Below are 16287 nucleotides of genomic sequence, written 5' to 3' on the forward strand. Positions count from 1 at the left end.
GACCTTTTCAGAACATTTGGTGTTAGTCGTTTTCCATAATAATCATGACTGGCTGAAATAACCTCTTCATACCGCTTCATAATCACTTTACACAGTTGTCTCCTGTCTCACCACTTGAAGGGCCTCAGCAAAATTGATTTACTGAAGTAATTAACAGAGTTTAATCCACCTTGTGTGAGTTTTCAATTCAAATTGGTGGCTGGTCACTCCCAGTATAATTAATTACCTTAATTATTCAATTAAGCTATTTGAAACAACATTCAAGCTATAGGGCCAAACCTTTCAGCAAGGTCAGAGCTTTCTAGAGTTGAAAAGTCAGTGGTACCTGGATGTTGTATAATGTAAAAGAAATAAATTAGGATAAAAGGGTACAATTACCTGGTGTGAAGCCCTGCGATGACACAGATAGTTTATACAAAGGTTTATAATCTATCCTCTGTATGACTTGGATGCCTTTTTATTTCCCTCCAGGATCTCTATCTCTGCCTCTCACCTCTCACTCTAAACTGTCTGCCCCCACTGACAGAGTATAAACCTGATTCATAAACCTCTGCTTATCCACCTGCCTTCTATCTCTCTCCCCTGTCTCTGCAAACATATCAATTGTGTCAATGTTGGAGCATGGCTGCCCTTTCCATCTGAGATGTGCAAAGGGCAACACCACCTCTGAAAGCCAAGGAAATATGTAAATAAGGCACACACACACACACACACACACACATGCACATAGTATGGACCCTCACGCAATAAGGTTTATTATTCATTCTTATAGCAAATAAAAACCTTCTCAATCAGATTCTCTTCGATTTCTCCCAGTTTCTCTTAATTTGAGAGAGACAAAAGAAAATAAGAGGTAGCTCTCAACTCGGAAGGCAATGTGCTTTTTGATGGAGTGTGCATGCCATGTGTTGGAGGTGATAAAGATGAGCAGAGATATCAAAGACATTTTACACAGTCTTATCTAAAGCTATTGTTCCATTAAACAAAATAAGCAGACAGCACCAGTGTAATTGCTAGGATACCTACACAGAGGGAATGCATGCCTTCAATAAAGAATATTCATTTAGCTTTATACTTTAAATTACCCATGTTAGTTCTGTAATCTTGGAGAGTTTATTCAATAACAGCCTACATAATACTCTCCAGCAAACAAAGAAATCGTGTAAAGCTCTGTTGACAACCATGAGACAAAGCCTAAAGCTCCTCCACTGAAATTTGGTTAAAAATTGTGTCTTTTGTGTGCAGAAAATGTTTACTTTAGTGTTTACATGCAAATGACCTTCATTGAACTGTAGGGCTGACAGTCATGGTCTGGAAAATGTGCCTATTTCCAAAAAAACACCCAAGCATATCAGTGTTTATACAAATCATCCTCCCGCTGTCTGCCAAAAGGGCAGAGCTCCAGGCTGAGAGAACACTGAGCCCTATCGAGGAGGCTCCGTGTTAAAAAGAATGTACCCACAATCCAAATAAAAAATAGATTAACAAGTAACTTTTGTCTGCTGCATTTTTAAATATAGCCTCAGAACATTTATTGGTTAGTTGTGAAAGTGGAGACCCAGAGGGGAGCAGGGCAAATAGGCTACGGATTACACAAGTAGGATCAATAAGTAAACACTACTACAATGCATACTTTCTGTGTGCCCTTGACATAACGCTTTTGGCACCAGAATGTATAGATAACCTCTTTGCCTCTCTCGTTTTGTATGAGCATATTTATATATTTTATTTAATTGTAGTTAATTGTTCAAAGTGACAACACAGTAAAAGCTATATTTCAGTAAAACATGTGAAATCCGGACACTAAGATGATCAACAAATGTGGTCCTCTCTGGTTTTTCTCTCTCACAATTACAATGTGGTCGGTAGCCTATACGTTGACTGTGATGAGAGGCATCGGTGGAAAAAACAACGCTCCAGTCTCGCGTAATGAAACGAGATTTGCCCGTTTTAACATGGGCTGGAAACCCCGTTTCACCCTCTTCCCTTTGCTGTCCACAAGCAAGGTAAAGCGCTATTTTCTGTCTTCGGTTATATTAAACTAAATAGCCTCAAATCTATAACATTTACTCTAGAAACGTGACCAGGTATGATATAAAGTACAGATAATACAGTAGTTGAGCGCTACGCGAGGTTATAAGACGAGTTTGTTTCTTTTTTTTTGAGGAATTTACTTGACTGTTGCGCCTGTACTAGACGTCTGTTAATAATGGCTGCCCCCATGCTACCTCGTTGAGGCCTACTAGCTAGTGGCTAGCTGTTCTGATATAGTTCTCTAGCTATTACTTAAGTACAACGTCGATATTAATATTGCTTGTTAATCTTATTGAATTATCTGGTTTGAAATAGTTGAGGTTCACGACAGGAAGGTGTTTACTCGGAGACTCGGTCTGGTAGCTAAGCTAACATGGCTAACTCTCTTGCTGCAAGTAAAGCTAATGCCGGCTGAAAGCGTGTAACGGAGAGCTCCCACACATGTATCTGCCTTAAATTGGTATCTCGCTGCTTGCATTGTTAGATTGGCATTGTTTTTGGTAACATAAGAGTTGAGATGAGCGGGTCAGTCATGTCCACATGTCATAGTCAGATTTGATAACGCCGAAACATTTGATGTTAATCTACACTCGTGTGAAATGTTACTTCCACCCGACCGTGAACGGCCTCAGTCGAGAGGATGTAATAAGTAGTAGCAAACTCACTTTGTTCCTAGTGTATGTCAGTGGTTGTGTGTAATGTAACATTGGTGGGTCTTCATCTTTAGATGCCCGGTGTCACAGTGAAAGACGTCAACCAGCAGGAGTTTGTCCGAGCTCTGGCAGCTTTCCTGAAGAAGTGAGTGTTTTATATTGTGTTTATTTCTCTCTCTCTCTCTCTCTCTCTCTCACTCTCTCACACACACAGAGAGAGAGAGAGCCTGGTTTTACAATAAGTTGTGCTACTATAAGTCATCATATTATATTCTCTGATTGTTTTCAAATTTAGCACTTGAACAGTTCAGCATACTTGGTTTCATGGATGGTTTCAATGCATTTACAGGCTTTTATATTTTTGGGTTCTATCCACATTTATTGCAAGTTGCTTTGGATAAAAGTGTCAGCTAAATGTATTGTTTTATCCCTAATGTACCGTTTGTGTAGTTGTACAACATGCTAATGAATAATGCTGTATTACAGAAACCTGTTTGGGTTTAGTTCATGCTGACACTACTTGTCTCTCCCCAGGTCAGGAAAGCTGAAGGTGCCCGACTGGGTGGACCTTGTCAAGCTCGGTAAGCACAAGGAGCTGGCCCCCAGTGATGAGAACTGGTTCTACATCAGATCCGGTAAGTCTAAATAGTTTTTCACTTTTGGTTTCCTAAAAGTATCCCAAGTTGCTTGAGGCAAGTATTTATACATCAGAGCAAAGAAATCTATCCAAATGCGGGTGTTGTAATCCCTGAAATACTACTACATTTTACATTACTGAAGGGATGTATAGAAATGTATAGATTTCAAATGGCAGTGTGGGCTTACCTGGCTCCATAAATGCCAGCACAAACCCTGCTGTGATTATAATTTTATTTGCCGTAAAGTGGGAACTGGTTTTGCAATCTCAAGAATGACAGCCTATGTGAAGATCTTGTTTTAACGGTTCACTTAAATACTACTTAATTTACTCATGGTGATATCTAGTCATGCAAGTTTTAAGTTTTATTTATTGATTTTTAGATGTCTGCCATTGAGGCTTGATCCCTAATGATTACTGTTGTGGGAATACTGGCCCTACTACAATATTTGTACATTCAGACCTTAAAATAGCACTTTAAAGCTAGAAGGTGGGACATCTTCTATTTTTCATTGTTGAGGCTCAAAATATTTTTGCTAATGCCATAGCTTAGATGTGTGATTGAAAGTAGAGTAAAACTCTCACTGCTTGGTAACAATGTACACGTTCTTCACTTTGGATCTCTGATCTTGGTGCCTTGCTCATGTAATATGAACTTGCACTACTCATTCATTTCCCAATCTTGTTTTCTTACTGAGTCCCCAAGCTCGCAAACATCTGTTTTACCATGTTGATGAGGAACCATCAAAGCAACATCTTGCTACTGATGCCCCATAATAACACACTCATCTCCTTGCTTCCACAGCATCCACAGTCCGCCACCTCTACCTCCGTGGAGGGGCTGGTGTTGGCTCCATGACCAAGATCTATGGAAGTCGCCAGAGGAACGGCGTATGCCCTGCCCACTACAGTGTAGGATCCAAGAATGTGGCTCGCAAAGTGCTGCAGGCCCTCGAGCTGCTCAAGATGATTGAGAAGGATCCCAATGGGTGCGTGCCTCTATCAATTGCTAGAAGAATTTCAGTTTGGGTGTCAATTAACTGTTCACAAATCAATCACAATTTGAATAACATATCTGAGCCTTGTGTTTATTACATGGCATAATGTGGTGTCTTTGTGCTACTGTGGACACGCACACCTGCTACACATGGGTTGATGGGCCTTGGTAGCAATACTTTCACACATAGTCCTTCATTTCCTCTTTGTATTTCCATCTTTGCAGAACCATGATGTAAAAGAGAGCCAATAATGTGATTCAGGATAACTGAAAGCTTGAATTTTGCATTGCGAGTATGCAATAAATGCACAATCAAGCTATATTGAGAGGACTAATTGATTGGTCTGGGTTTTTATTCAGTTCAAGTGGGCAGGAAAATGAAATTCCATTTAGAATTGCCTTTGTTTCAGGGTTGATAATGAATGATTTTTGCCTGTGTAAGATGGAGAATTGATATGTGGCTTTCCCTGACTGTAATACTGTGGTCGATGTGGCGTTAAGTAGTTATTGAAGACTTGAGCATTTTGTATATGGATTTTTATGACCAAGTTATATAGGTTTATGTATTCTATTATGTTCCTCCATTTTCCTGTTTTTAATTGTGCTGTTCTCCTTTCCCCTTAGTGGTCGCAGACTAACCGCCCAGGGAACAAGAGACCTGGATAGAATTGCTGGCCAGGTGAGAAACTAATCTCTTCACTGATGTATAATACACACAAGTAACTTGGTTTTAAAGTCCAAGCAAAACCAAATATAGTTGCACAACAGTCCCAATAATCTAATTTGTTAAATAATGTTTAAATATGCATTTCCTGGATGCATGTTTAGGTTTTTTGGAGATTTGAGTACCATGTACTGATGGGTGTATTAGCTCATGCAGTGTACTGATGAAAGTACATATCAATTAGTAATTAATGCGATTGTCTGTAGTGTACCCAAAAACCCATGTCTTTAACATTGTGCACTTAAAGCCAGTGGGACACAAGAGACTGAAGAAACTGAAATAATTAAGTTTGAGGGGAACAAAAAAAGAACTTCATTATCTAACATGGATACACACTCTGCCTACAAATCAGTACTGTTGTTGTACAGGATCAACAGTGAAATAACTTGATCCACACCAAGCCTTGTACAATACATATAACCTAACCTAGGTCTTTCAAGCAAGTTATGTGTAATGATTATGACCTTGGGTGGATGTGTTAACATGACAGTATGTGTTAAAATTAGCTGTGTGTTTAGTTTGCAACTCGATTGCAGTTACATTTCAAAGCGGGTTTACTAGACATAGAACATGAAAAAATGTTTTAAACGCTGCCTTTTCATTTTGCCTCACATGTCAATCTAGCTTTTCACACAGAACGGACATTCAGAAATCTTTTTGCCATTTAGTTTCCATTTTTTTTCTGATCTACGAGCGCAAATCTCAGACCAGATGGTCATATGTACAAGCATTCAGTCTATTAAACACATTTACATTTGTTGTGGCTGATAATGCACAGCAATATTACAACTGGGGTTAGATGAGTCAATTTTAGCTATACCGGTAAATTATGTGAATTTGTGAGCAAGTGCTGTCTTAACTCTAAACTTCGGGAATGGTGCAGGAAAATAATTTCTTAAAGAGTAGGAACTCTGATCACGCTCCTCAGCTGTTGAAAGAATATTATTGATACCTCATGCTGGCCAGGCAAAAGGTTGTGTCCTGTATGATACACTGGCATTTTATGTGACGTTCAGATGCACTCAGAATGGTATCTGTGAGATTGCAGAAATATCATCCCTTTGCTTTGATGCAACACCATGTCTGTTGCGGGAGTACACAGCCCCAGTGTCATTTCAGCATGCGAAGCATTTTAAAGCGCTTGTCCTTGGCCAAATTTTCCTCTGCCAGCCAAGTGTGTTATGTGTCTTGTGTGGCACACTACTGAAGTTGTTTGTCCGCATTCACTAAAAAACAAATCACAGTTGGGCCTTGTCAAAAATCAGGAGAGGCAGCAGCGCTGTGATAATCCAAGGGTAAAGGGGGTAAACATGAGCAGCGAATTTCATGCTTGGCAAGTCTGCCGTATGGCACCAGTTTTCTCCTTGTTTACCCATGCTAATGAGCAGTATGCAGATGAGCAGACCTGGGCCCAGCCCCGCCTACCTGCTACACAAAACTGGCAGGAAGCATGTTTGTGTGGCTCCACTACCTCCTTACGGCCCCCCTTGTGTGTTGTACTTTCTGATGGCTTTTTAAGAGATTGATGCATTTTCCTTTGCAAGTGAAATTTCTGCCATGTACTGTCAGTAAACTCTTCATGGTGTTTATGGCAGGAACTGGAACGTGGAAAACGGTTTCTATTCCAAACTATTTTCACTCTGATCTCCCAAAGAAATTGCATTTTGATAGCATCTTACCCCCCCTTGGTGGCACATTTCCTGTTCTAAAACAATATTGCAGAGGGCCTTTTTTAATGTGTTGAGAGTAGAATATTAAGCAGATGGCAAGTTTCTTTTGATTGTGATTGATATGAATCATTAATATTGAAAAGAAGCCTGGTCAAACCATTAAAATGACATTTTCTTCCCCCTAAGAAGGAATTTAATTTTGTTTTGAAGACAACAGATTTTCAAAGGCTACAACACCTCATCTGCTGTAGGTCTTAACGTATGAATATTCCTCATGTTTGTCTTTTTGTTTTTCCACAGGTTGCAGCTGCAAACAAGAAAACTGTTTAATAAATCTTTTTTGGAGAAAGTCAAACACTGTCTGCTCTCTTTGTTAACTTGTGTGAACAATGAAGCTGAATCTGAAGAAATTAATGGTCTGCTCAGTATTTTCAGTATTCAGTATACTCTTGCTCATGTCTTGATTTGGTCTTTGGGCTTGTATTTTACTGTTGTTAAGCCAAGTTAATTAAAAGGGGTACGATAGTTGAGTAGATTAGCCATTTTCCACTTAAGTATGGCCACTAGGAATTGGGCTTACAAGAGGAAAGAAAAATGCTGCATGAAATCTAGCTGGTTTCTGGCTGCCTGGTTTAAATGTCATTTAGTCTAAAAGGCAGCAAATGACCATTAGTTATAGTATTTTCACATCCTCATATCCTCTGACCAGCAAAAGCTCACTACAGGGTGCAGTTTCATTAAGCATTTTGAAAAGGCTTTCTGGGAGCGTGCCAGTACAGCTACTCATCAGTGGCCAACACGCTCAGTCACAATACCACAAGCACTTCCAATCTAATCTCTTTTTATGCGACAGTTCATGTATCAGATGTAGTTTGTACAGATTGATCCATGGTACCATGACAACCAAAGAAAATTGTTCGGTTAATAAAAGAGGTGATTACATTTCCATAAGCAACACAGTTGGTAGTTCAATAGACGATATAGAATGATGTCATGATTTAGCAGTTTGAGTCAGGGCCACAGTGCCACCTAGAGACTTGAACAGCCAATAGCATGCTCTTAAACCAACTTGACAATGTTCTGTATCATTGAACAAATGCTGTAGATTAACTATTTTAACACTGTCAACTGGGAAATGTCAAATTAAATCTACTAACTGGGATGTTGGAGAACTCAAATGAACCCTGCGATCATTAAATGAGTGTGGGTGAATGGTTGCTTATTTAAAGCAGGCCGTTCCTGGGACGTAAGGTGTGCCTAATTTCTTATTAAAGCAACATGAAGAGTGGATGTGAGGTTACAGTTACATCCAAAACCAGCCTTCTAAAAAGTATGAACTTTAAATATTTCTTTTTGAGTTTGGTCAGGTTAATATTTTGTGCTTTTTTGTGGAGATACACCTGCATGTCGTGTTGCACAAAGCCCAATCAGTGAGAGCACTTGACTGATTTAATTTGGCGGTGCTTCTAAGAACCTGCAGAGGGTGCCAAAGCCTATAGAATATCTGTCATGGCTATACATGCACATTGGGGTGATTGCCTCTGAAAAGCCTTCACGAGTGTGCACTTTTTAATCTAATGGCATCAGTCCTGTCACCAAAGAATTGTAAAAGCAGGCAGTCTTTTTTATAAAATTGAGATGCAGATTGAATTTTTAAAGGTTAATTGATTTTCTGAAGGCATCTAAATTTGTTTAGCTTCAGCATAATCCGTAACACACAACACTACTAAAAGTTTGAAGCCATTCTACAGACTTTCCATGGAGAAAAATAATACGCAGGGAGAACTGACTGTAAAACATCCAGTCTGTTCTCATTCTCATTTTCAATTTGGGCCAGTGGAGCTTTATGTGCTGTCTCTTTTTTTGTTCCTCAGCTAGCCTTGAGGCAACAAAAGTACGCTCAAAGCAAATGAGGTGAAAGAGTCCAGTGCACTGTTCATGTATATTTGTGTCAACTTTAACATAATACAGATTGCTTTTTATATTGTTAACTCAATTTGTGTCCAGATTTGAACAACAAGAACCAGAAGCCATTGTTTGCTGTAAACTGAGCTGTACACAGTCAACTGTGCTCGCTGTGTGTGTGTGTGTGTGTGTGTGTGTGTGAGTAAGCTTATACATGGTTCTGTGTTTACAAGATACCGTATGTCGTAGATCCCTGGACAGTGAGCATGCTGTGTTTGCCAGTCTGTCATCCACTGTATCTGTGTGTGTACAATACAATGCTGCGTGCGCTGCCACATCCAAATGAGCTCGCGGCCGTCTCGTCATGTCAGTCATCATAAACCGTCCATCAATTATTCTGCCCATCTCTCAGGAAATATTAATCTCTTGTCTTTTTATACACCACCTCATTCTCTCTCACTCATCTCGTCCATCTCCCTGTCTCTCTGTCCTCCATCCGCCCACTCCCTCCTTTTTTCATTTGAACACCAGCTGTTCCTGAACACCTGAACCCATCGTCTCTCCCTCCCCTGGCCCGTCCCTCTCCCCCTCCCCCTTTCTGGCTTCATGATCCCTCTTCTTTTTCTACCCTGTAATTTGGAAAAGAGAACGATAAACATGTCCTTGAGTGGTAGAGAGAAATGTGTGGAATCCACCAGAGGAGGTCTGATGTGTGTGTTCAGGCGCTGCCGTTCCCCTGCATGTGTGTGCATGCTCATGCGTGCTCTGCGCATTCATATTTAGTGTTGATGTATGCCGCTTTTCAAGGCGATTTCAGCTTCGTTCTGTCAATTTATTTGTGCACCGATTTGTCATTGTGTGCGGTGTAATTATCTGCAGGCTTCACTGTGGCAATTACTGCTGTGGAACAATTGCCACTTTAACAAATGCACATCCAAGTGGTTTGTCGTGCCTGGTGTGTGTGTATATGTGTGTGGAGGTGGGTGCACCTACTCACTCTCCCAATTCTTTGGCAGCTCAGCTTGATCATGCCGAGAATGGATGCAGACCTGCCTCTCACCTCCTCAGGGCTGGAAACAGGAGATAACTAAGAAATGTCTCTGCTGCACAAGTCTCTCTAAAATAGAACCACTATCAGGAGAATTCCTACACACACACACACACACTCATACATATACACACACATTGTCAACCCACAGCTTCATGCCCTGTGGCATGTTTTCCTAAAAAGACAAGACATACCTCAGAAAGTTTTCCAGCATTCCCAGTCTCTGGCATATTGAGTTAATGTAATTTTCTTGGGAAAGTTGACAGAGATCCCATAGAATCCACTTCTGGTTTAGCTGAGATAACATCAGCCCTTCCTCAGCCCTTCCTGTCGCACAACACAATGCTTTTCTCATAAACTACATTGCTTTCTTATCAAAAGCATGATCGTTTGCTCCCATTCTTGAACTCTCAGAACCTCAATCTCAGTTCTGTGTTCAAATTTGTACTGATCATAGTAGGCTCAAGTATTTAATTCTGTCCATGTCAGGATATTTTGCAGTATCAGTCGTACTATATGAGCCAGTGGTGGAACCAACACAGCTGACGCTCTGTAGAGGCCACATGCGGTGTGTTGATGCTGTGTGGTGGGGGTCAGCCCTTGCTTGCAAGAGTGTGTTTATAGAAATTAGTCTGAGGCCAAAAGGTTGGTGTTGTTTTAGAGAGCTGAGCTGAGCTGCCCTCTGCATTGCAAGCCTGAAAAACTCCTCCGCTATAAGAAGCCTGGTTTGCACACTTACCCGTCCCAGTGGGTGTGTAAAAGCTGATTGATGGATGGGTTCTGTGTTCCTTGTGTATGTGGAGAATGAAATGGTTTGACCTTGCTCACTTCCTGGATAGTTTAAGCGTTTTATATACATCTGTCCACTGTATGTGTGTTGCTGTTCTTCTGTGTGCTGTCAGCTCTAATCCTTCATCCTGTGTTTGGCCTGAGAGCAGGTGGTGTAAACATGCAACGTGCCGCTCAGCCTGCCTGGCACCACAGGGCACTGTAGCACTGCCCCACAGCAGGTGTGTGTGTGTGTGTTGTGTGTGTGTGTGTGTGTGTGTGTGTGTGTGTGTGTGTGTGTGTGTGTGTGTGTAGGCGAAACACTCACCATGTGTCAGTGACTTTTGGGTCTCTGTGAGCTTTGTGTGTCTCCTTAGATCGCGAGTCTGAATCCCCTCCACCTGTCACAGAGGGTGGGGTGCAAAGGGAGGATGACAAGGCGGAGAACAGATGCTGTCTACAAAGCCAGCCGAACTGACTGAAATGCACAGTGTGCCTTCTGTGTGTGTGCAGGTCATATTATTTTTATGTTGTGTGTGTGCACATTCAGATCAGAGCTTTCAAGTCATTCATACTTTGATGCTGCAGTCCCGTGCTTTCTTCAGCACAGAACAAAAGAGTGACAGAGGGAGACAGCTAGACACCAGTGTGACACCGAATGGCTGGGGAGATAGTTGACACAGTGACAGACTGAGATAGGAGGAAGTGTGTGTTTGTAGCTCTGTGCTTCATCATCTCTCTATCTCTCTCACAGTCTCTCCCCTATCTGCCTATGTCTCTGTGGGGGGGCAGAGGTGTCAGAAACTGACCAAGCAATGTATGAACTTAACTAACAGAGAGCAGCCTCAACTCACTCACCAAGCCCCGTTTCTGAGAAACCATAACCCACAACCCTGACAGGACTTCTGTGTTTAACTGTAGAAATATTTCTGAGTTTTTGTAGCAGATCACTTTTGTAGAGTTTCATGTCATGTTGTATTTACTGTGAACACGAGCACTTGACTGGAAAACTGTTTACTTCAACCTCATTTCTGTGAGCTGGAGAAATTTCATTCTAGGCTAAGATATCTCCAAATTGTGGTAAAGAATGTGTTGCAAGATCATAAAATCAAATGAAATGTTTACATATAATAATCAAAATTAAAATGATCAGCTTTCAATCTACTAAAAAACAGTAGTAACAGTAAGTAATGTCTGCTACAATTTTCCTTTGCACCGTTTAAAAATAATGAGCTACCACAAATTCATTCAAACTCATTACTTTACCTCCGCTGATATAAACTAGTCATTACTAGACAGTAGTCCCGACTGTTTCCAGACGCATTGTATTTTTCATGGCTCTAGCGATGGCAGTGTCAGTCGGCTCACCACATATCTCAATGACTGATTTGGTGGATTGCCACGAAACATTGGAGACATTCATTAACCCCTGAGGGATGAAACCCCTGACATTTACTCTAGCAAGTGAAATATTCCAACACCTGTTGGGTGGATTGCTGTGGAATTTTCAACAGATATTCAGGTTCCCCAGAGGATACATTCGAATGGCTTTGGTTATCATCTGACTTTTCCTCTAGGGACACCATGAGATTGATCTTTTAAGTTCTGTATTAAAATATCTTGGCCGTCACGATTTGCTATGAAACATGGTACATAGTGGATGGTTTGTAATAACAGGAACTTTCGTTTTAGACCAAATACCTGCAGAACTCATGACATTTCTGTCTGCCTCAGCTGTGCTTTGTGTTCGGTGCTAATTGGCAAAACTTTGCATTCTAACATGCTAAACCAACACAGTGAACATGGTAGCCATACCTGCTAAACATCAACATGTTCGCATTATCATTGAAAGTATCTTAACATGCTGATGTGAGTATTTAGCCCAAGTAGCTTTATAATGGCTGTAGACTCTGAAAGAAGTTCACTGAAGGGGAGTTTCCGTTAAATAAGAAAACTTTCTGACTTCTCACCCTCATTCCTTCCTCTGTTTCCACTAAATCCATGCCCCTTTCTCCTCCTCCTCCCTTCTCCAATCTAAACAATCCCTCAGACTCTCACTTCATTGCACTAATGATCTTTCTCTTTCAACCTTCCTATTGTATGTCTGTGTTCCCCCTCTTCCTGCCATCTTCTTTCCCCTACTACCTTTTATCCTTTATCCCTTAGTACCATTATTACCCTGTTACCCCCTCCCCCAGCCTTACCATTCCTCATCAGAACTAAAAGCACTCAGCTTCTTGCATTGCCATTGTGTCATGCTTTGCTCCAATAAAAAGGTCCTGTGCTTTCCACAAATCCCCGAACCTCTTTAAATCCTATCAAACATGGAATCAAATGAAACCTTTTCTGTTATTTTGAGGGAAAACATAATTTAATTGAAGAGTTTCTTCATATAATCAAAGGATGCAGACAAATCCTGTTATCAATTTGACGGGAATGGATTTTATGAGTGCGTGAACAGAGATACATGGAAAGCAAGCAAAAACATAATAGTTGTTTGCCAATGGCATCAGTAATGACAATCGTCAGTAGTGATTAAGTGTCTCAGAAGGGCATTTGTGAAGTGTGCATTCAGAGTGGGTAAGTGCATGTTTAATAACTAACAGGACATTTTTCTTTTTAAGGTAAGCATAAAAAGCTGTGATTGATTGTTACAATTTGTTTCAAAGGATAATTTATCTTTATTAAAAATGAAGTCTTATTTTTATAGTTTTGGCCAGAATTTCTCTCAGTGGGGATAACCTACTTACCAAAGTATGCCCTGAGATCTGGAAACAGGGCTATAGTGACGTCCAGTGGGGCAGGAAACTTAATCCATTAGATGATCAGACAGGTTGGAAACAAGCCAACAGGCAGTGATGGGAAGTAAGCACATCTACTCCAATATTGTATTTACACTGAACAAAATTATAAACGCAACACTTTTGTTTTTGCCCCCATTCATCACTAATCATTAAAAATCTAAGACTTTCTCCCCTTGTACACAAAAGGCCTAGTTCTCTCAAATATTGTTCACAAATCTGTCAAAATCTGTGTTAGTTATCCTTTGCCGAGATAATCCATCCAGCCCACAGGTGTGGCATATCAAGATGCTGATCAGACAGCATGGGTATTGCACAGGTGTGCCTTAGGCTGGCCACAATATAAGGCCACTCGAAAATGTGCAGTTCCATCACACAGCACAATGCCACAGATGTCACAAGTTTTGAGGGAGCATGCAATTGGCATGCTGACTGCAGGAATGTCCACCAGAGCTGTTGCCCGTGAATTGAATGTTCATTTCTCTACCATAAGCCGTCTCCAAAGGCGTTTCAGAGAATTTAGCAGTACATCCAACCGGCCTCACAAGCGCAGACCACATGTAACCACACCAGCCCAGGACCTCCACATCCAGCATCTTCACCTCCAAGATCATCTGAGACCAGCCACCCGGACAGCTGCTGCAACAATCGGTTTGCATAACCAAAGAATTTCTGCACAAACCGTCTCATGGAAGCTCATCTGCATGCTCGTCGTCCTCATCGGGGTCTCGACCTGACTGCAGTTTGTCGTCGTCCCCGACTTGAGTGGGCAGATGCTCACATTCGATGGTGTCTGGCACTATGGAGAGGTGTTCTCTTCACGGATGAATCCCAGTTTTCACTGTACAGAGCAGATGGCAGACAGCGTGTATGGCATTGTGTGGGTGAGCGGTTTGCTGATGTCAACGTGGATCGAGTGCCCCATGGTGGCGGTGGGGTTATGGTATGGGCAGGCATGTGTTATGGACAACGAACATAGGTGCATTTTATTGATGGCATTTTGAATGCAGAGATACCGACGAGATCCTGAGGCCCATTGTTGTGCCATTCATCCACGGCCATCACCTCATGTTGCAGCATGATAATACATGGCCCCGTGTTGCAAGGATCTGTACACAATTCCTGGAAGCTGAAAACATCCCAGTTCTTGCATGGCCAGCATACTCCCCGGACATGTCACCCGTTGGGCATGTTTGGGATGCTCTGGATCGACGTATACGACAGCAAGTTCCAGGTCCTGCCAATATCCAGCAACTTCACACAGCCATTGAAGAGGAGTGGACCAACATTTCACAGGCCACAATCAACAACCTGATCAACTCTATGCGAAGGAGATGTGTTGCATTGCGTGAGTCAAATGGTGGTCACAACAGATACTGACTGGTTTCCGGACCCCCACGGACCATCCCAATACAGTGAAACTGCACATTTTCGAGTGGCCTTCTATTGTGGCCAGCCTAAGGCACACCTGTGCAATACCCATGCTGTCTGATCAGCATCTTGATAAGTGATAAGTCTTGAGAAGTGCTTACTAACACAGATTTTGACAGTTTTGTGAACAATATTTGAGAGAAATAGGCCTTTTGTGTCCATAGAGAAAGTCTTAGATCTTTGAGTTCAGATCATGATGAATGGGGGCAAAAACAAAAGTGTTGCGTTTATAATTTTGTTCAGTGTACTTGTGTGGCACTTGAGTATTTATATTTTATGCGGCTCTGTGCTTCTACTGTTGTGTATCCTACTTTTCCATTTCCTTGATAACACTGTATTTTGTATAGTAAGTTTTTTTTACTTGTAATAAAGTATTTTAACTTGGAAGCGTTGCTACTTCTGCAGAAATAAAGGACCCTCTTGCACCACTAATCAATAATTCAGCCAGATTATATAAATCACTTTTTCAGTGTAATATGAAGCAAGTGCACCAAAATGTATCTAATAATCCCTCATTGCACATGAAAGTCAGCCTTTAACCTGTGTCATGATTGGAATGGACAGTTTGAGTAGTAATTTTATCATTTGACTAACATCTTGGTGTTTTGGCTAATCTTTTGTCTCCTGTCCTCTTGGGCTTTTTTTCCTATAAAATTGTTTACGATCTAGATAGCAAACCTACAGCGAGTCCTCACGTGCAGCTTGTGTCTGCGTATAACTTCAGTGTGATCGTCTTGTGACTTCCTAACATGCTTCTCAATTGAATTTTGGGGAGTAACCAGATGAAGCCGTAGAGCTGCACAGATTCAGCAGCCACCACGTTGTACAAGATGCGGTTACTGTACATGTACTATTTGCTGGATTGTCGTTCATGACACCCAACCCCAGGTGTGTTGTGTTTGTATGTGTACACGTGTGAGTGTGCAGGTGTGTTTGTGGCGCAGGGTTGCAGAGGTTAGGGAACTCATTTCAGGCTGCTGTTGTGGTATTGCTGACTATACTTGTCTCTCACACACACACACACACACACACACACACACACACACAGTGACCTCCTGGGCTCAATCTGACGTCCTCTCCCCTCCCCCTGGACAAATTCCAACATGCCCTTATTTTCTCTCAACCTCCTCGCTGTCTTACTTCTCCTGTCTGTCTTCTAGTCTCTTCTCCCTACTCCTCATTTTGCTATTATTCTTTTTCTTTCATCTATCATCACCTTTTCTTCCCCCTTACTGCCTGCATGTCTCAGTGTGTTTTCTATTTTTCATCCATTGCCACCAATTCCAAGCACACAATTATGTGTCCTTGGACTGAGGAAACCTTCAGTCTGTCAATGGGCCTTTGTTTGTGTATCTTACCTCCCTGAAGAGATGTAGATAAACTTGTCTATCCTTCACTGTTGTCAATAGGCTACTGTCTTCGTTCTGCATACGTGTGTGTGTGTGTGTGTGTGTGTGTGTGTGTGTGTGTGTGTGTGTGTGTGTGTGTGTGTGTGTGTGTGTGTGTGTGTGCGTGTCTGTCTCTGTGTCTGTGTCTGTGTCTGTCTGTCTGTCTGTCTGTCTGTCTGTCTGTCTCTCTGTCTGTCTGTCTGTCTGTCTCAGAATGTGAAAAGAGATTGG

The 16287-nt window shown here is 41.5% G+C and overlaps 1 protein-coding gene across 2 annotated transcripts in view; it reads left to right on the forward strand.

Annotated features, from left to right (window-relative positions):
* Nucleotides 1-1929: 1929 nt before the first annotated feature.
* Nucleotides 1930-16287, forward strand: part of rps19 (ribosomal protein S19) — a 68184-nt gene continuing 53826 nt past the window's right edge. Inside the window, exons 1-6 of one of the 2 annotated variants that reach the window (XM_051405794.1) lie at nt 1930-2006; nt 2762-2832; nt 3222-3322; nt 4130-4313; nt 4946-5000; nt 7016-7070. In XM_051405794.1, the coding sequence (XP_051261754.1) occupies nt 1956-2006; nt 2762-2832; nt 3222-3322; nt 4130-4313; nt 4946-5000; nt 7016-7045 (492 nt within the window). In that variant the 5' untranslated portion in view covers nt 1930-1955 and the 3' untranslated portion in view covers nt 7046-7070. Of the gene's footprint in view, nt 2007-2761; nt 2833-3221; nt 3323-4129; nt 4314-4945; nt 5003-7015; nt 7071-16287 lie in introns of those variants that run through there. The other variant, XM_051405795.1, reaches the window with a different exon arrangement.

The sequence above is a fragment of the Dicentrarchus labrax genome, unplaced genomic scaffold, assembly GCF_905237075.1.
Source record: "Dicentrarchus labrax unplaced genomic scaffold, dlabrax2021, whole genome shotgun sequence".
NCBI classification, from domain to species: Eukaryota; Metazoa; Chordata; class Actinopteri; family Moronidae; genus Dicentrarchus; species Dicentrarchus labrax.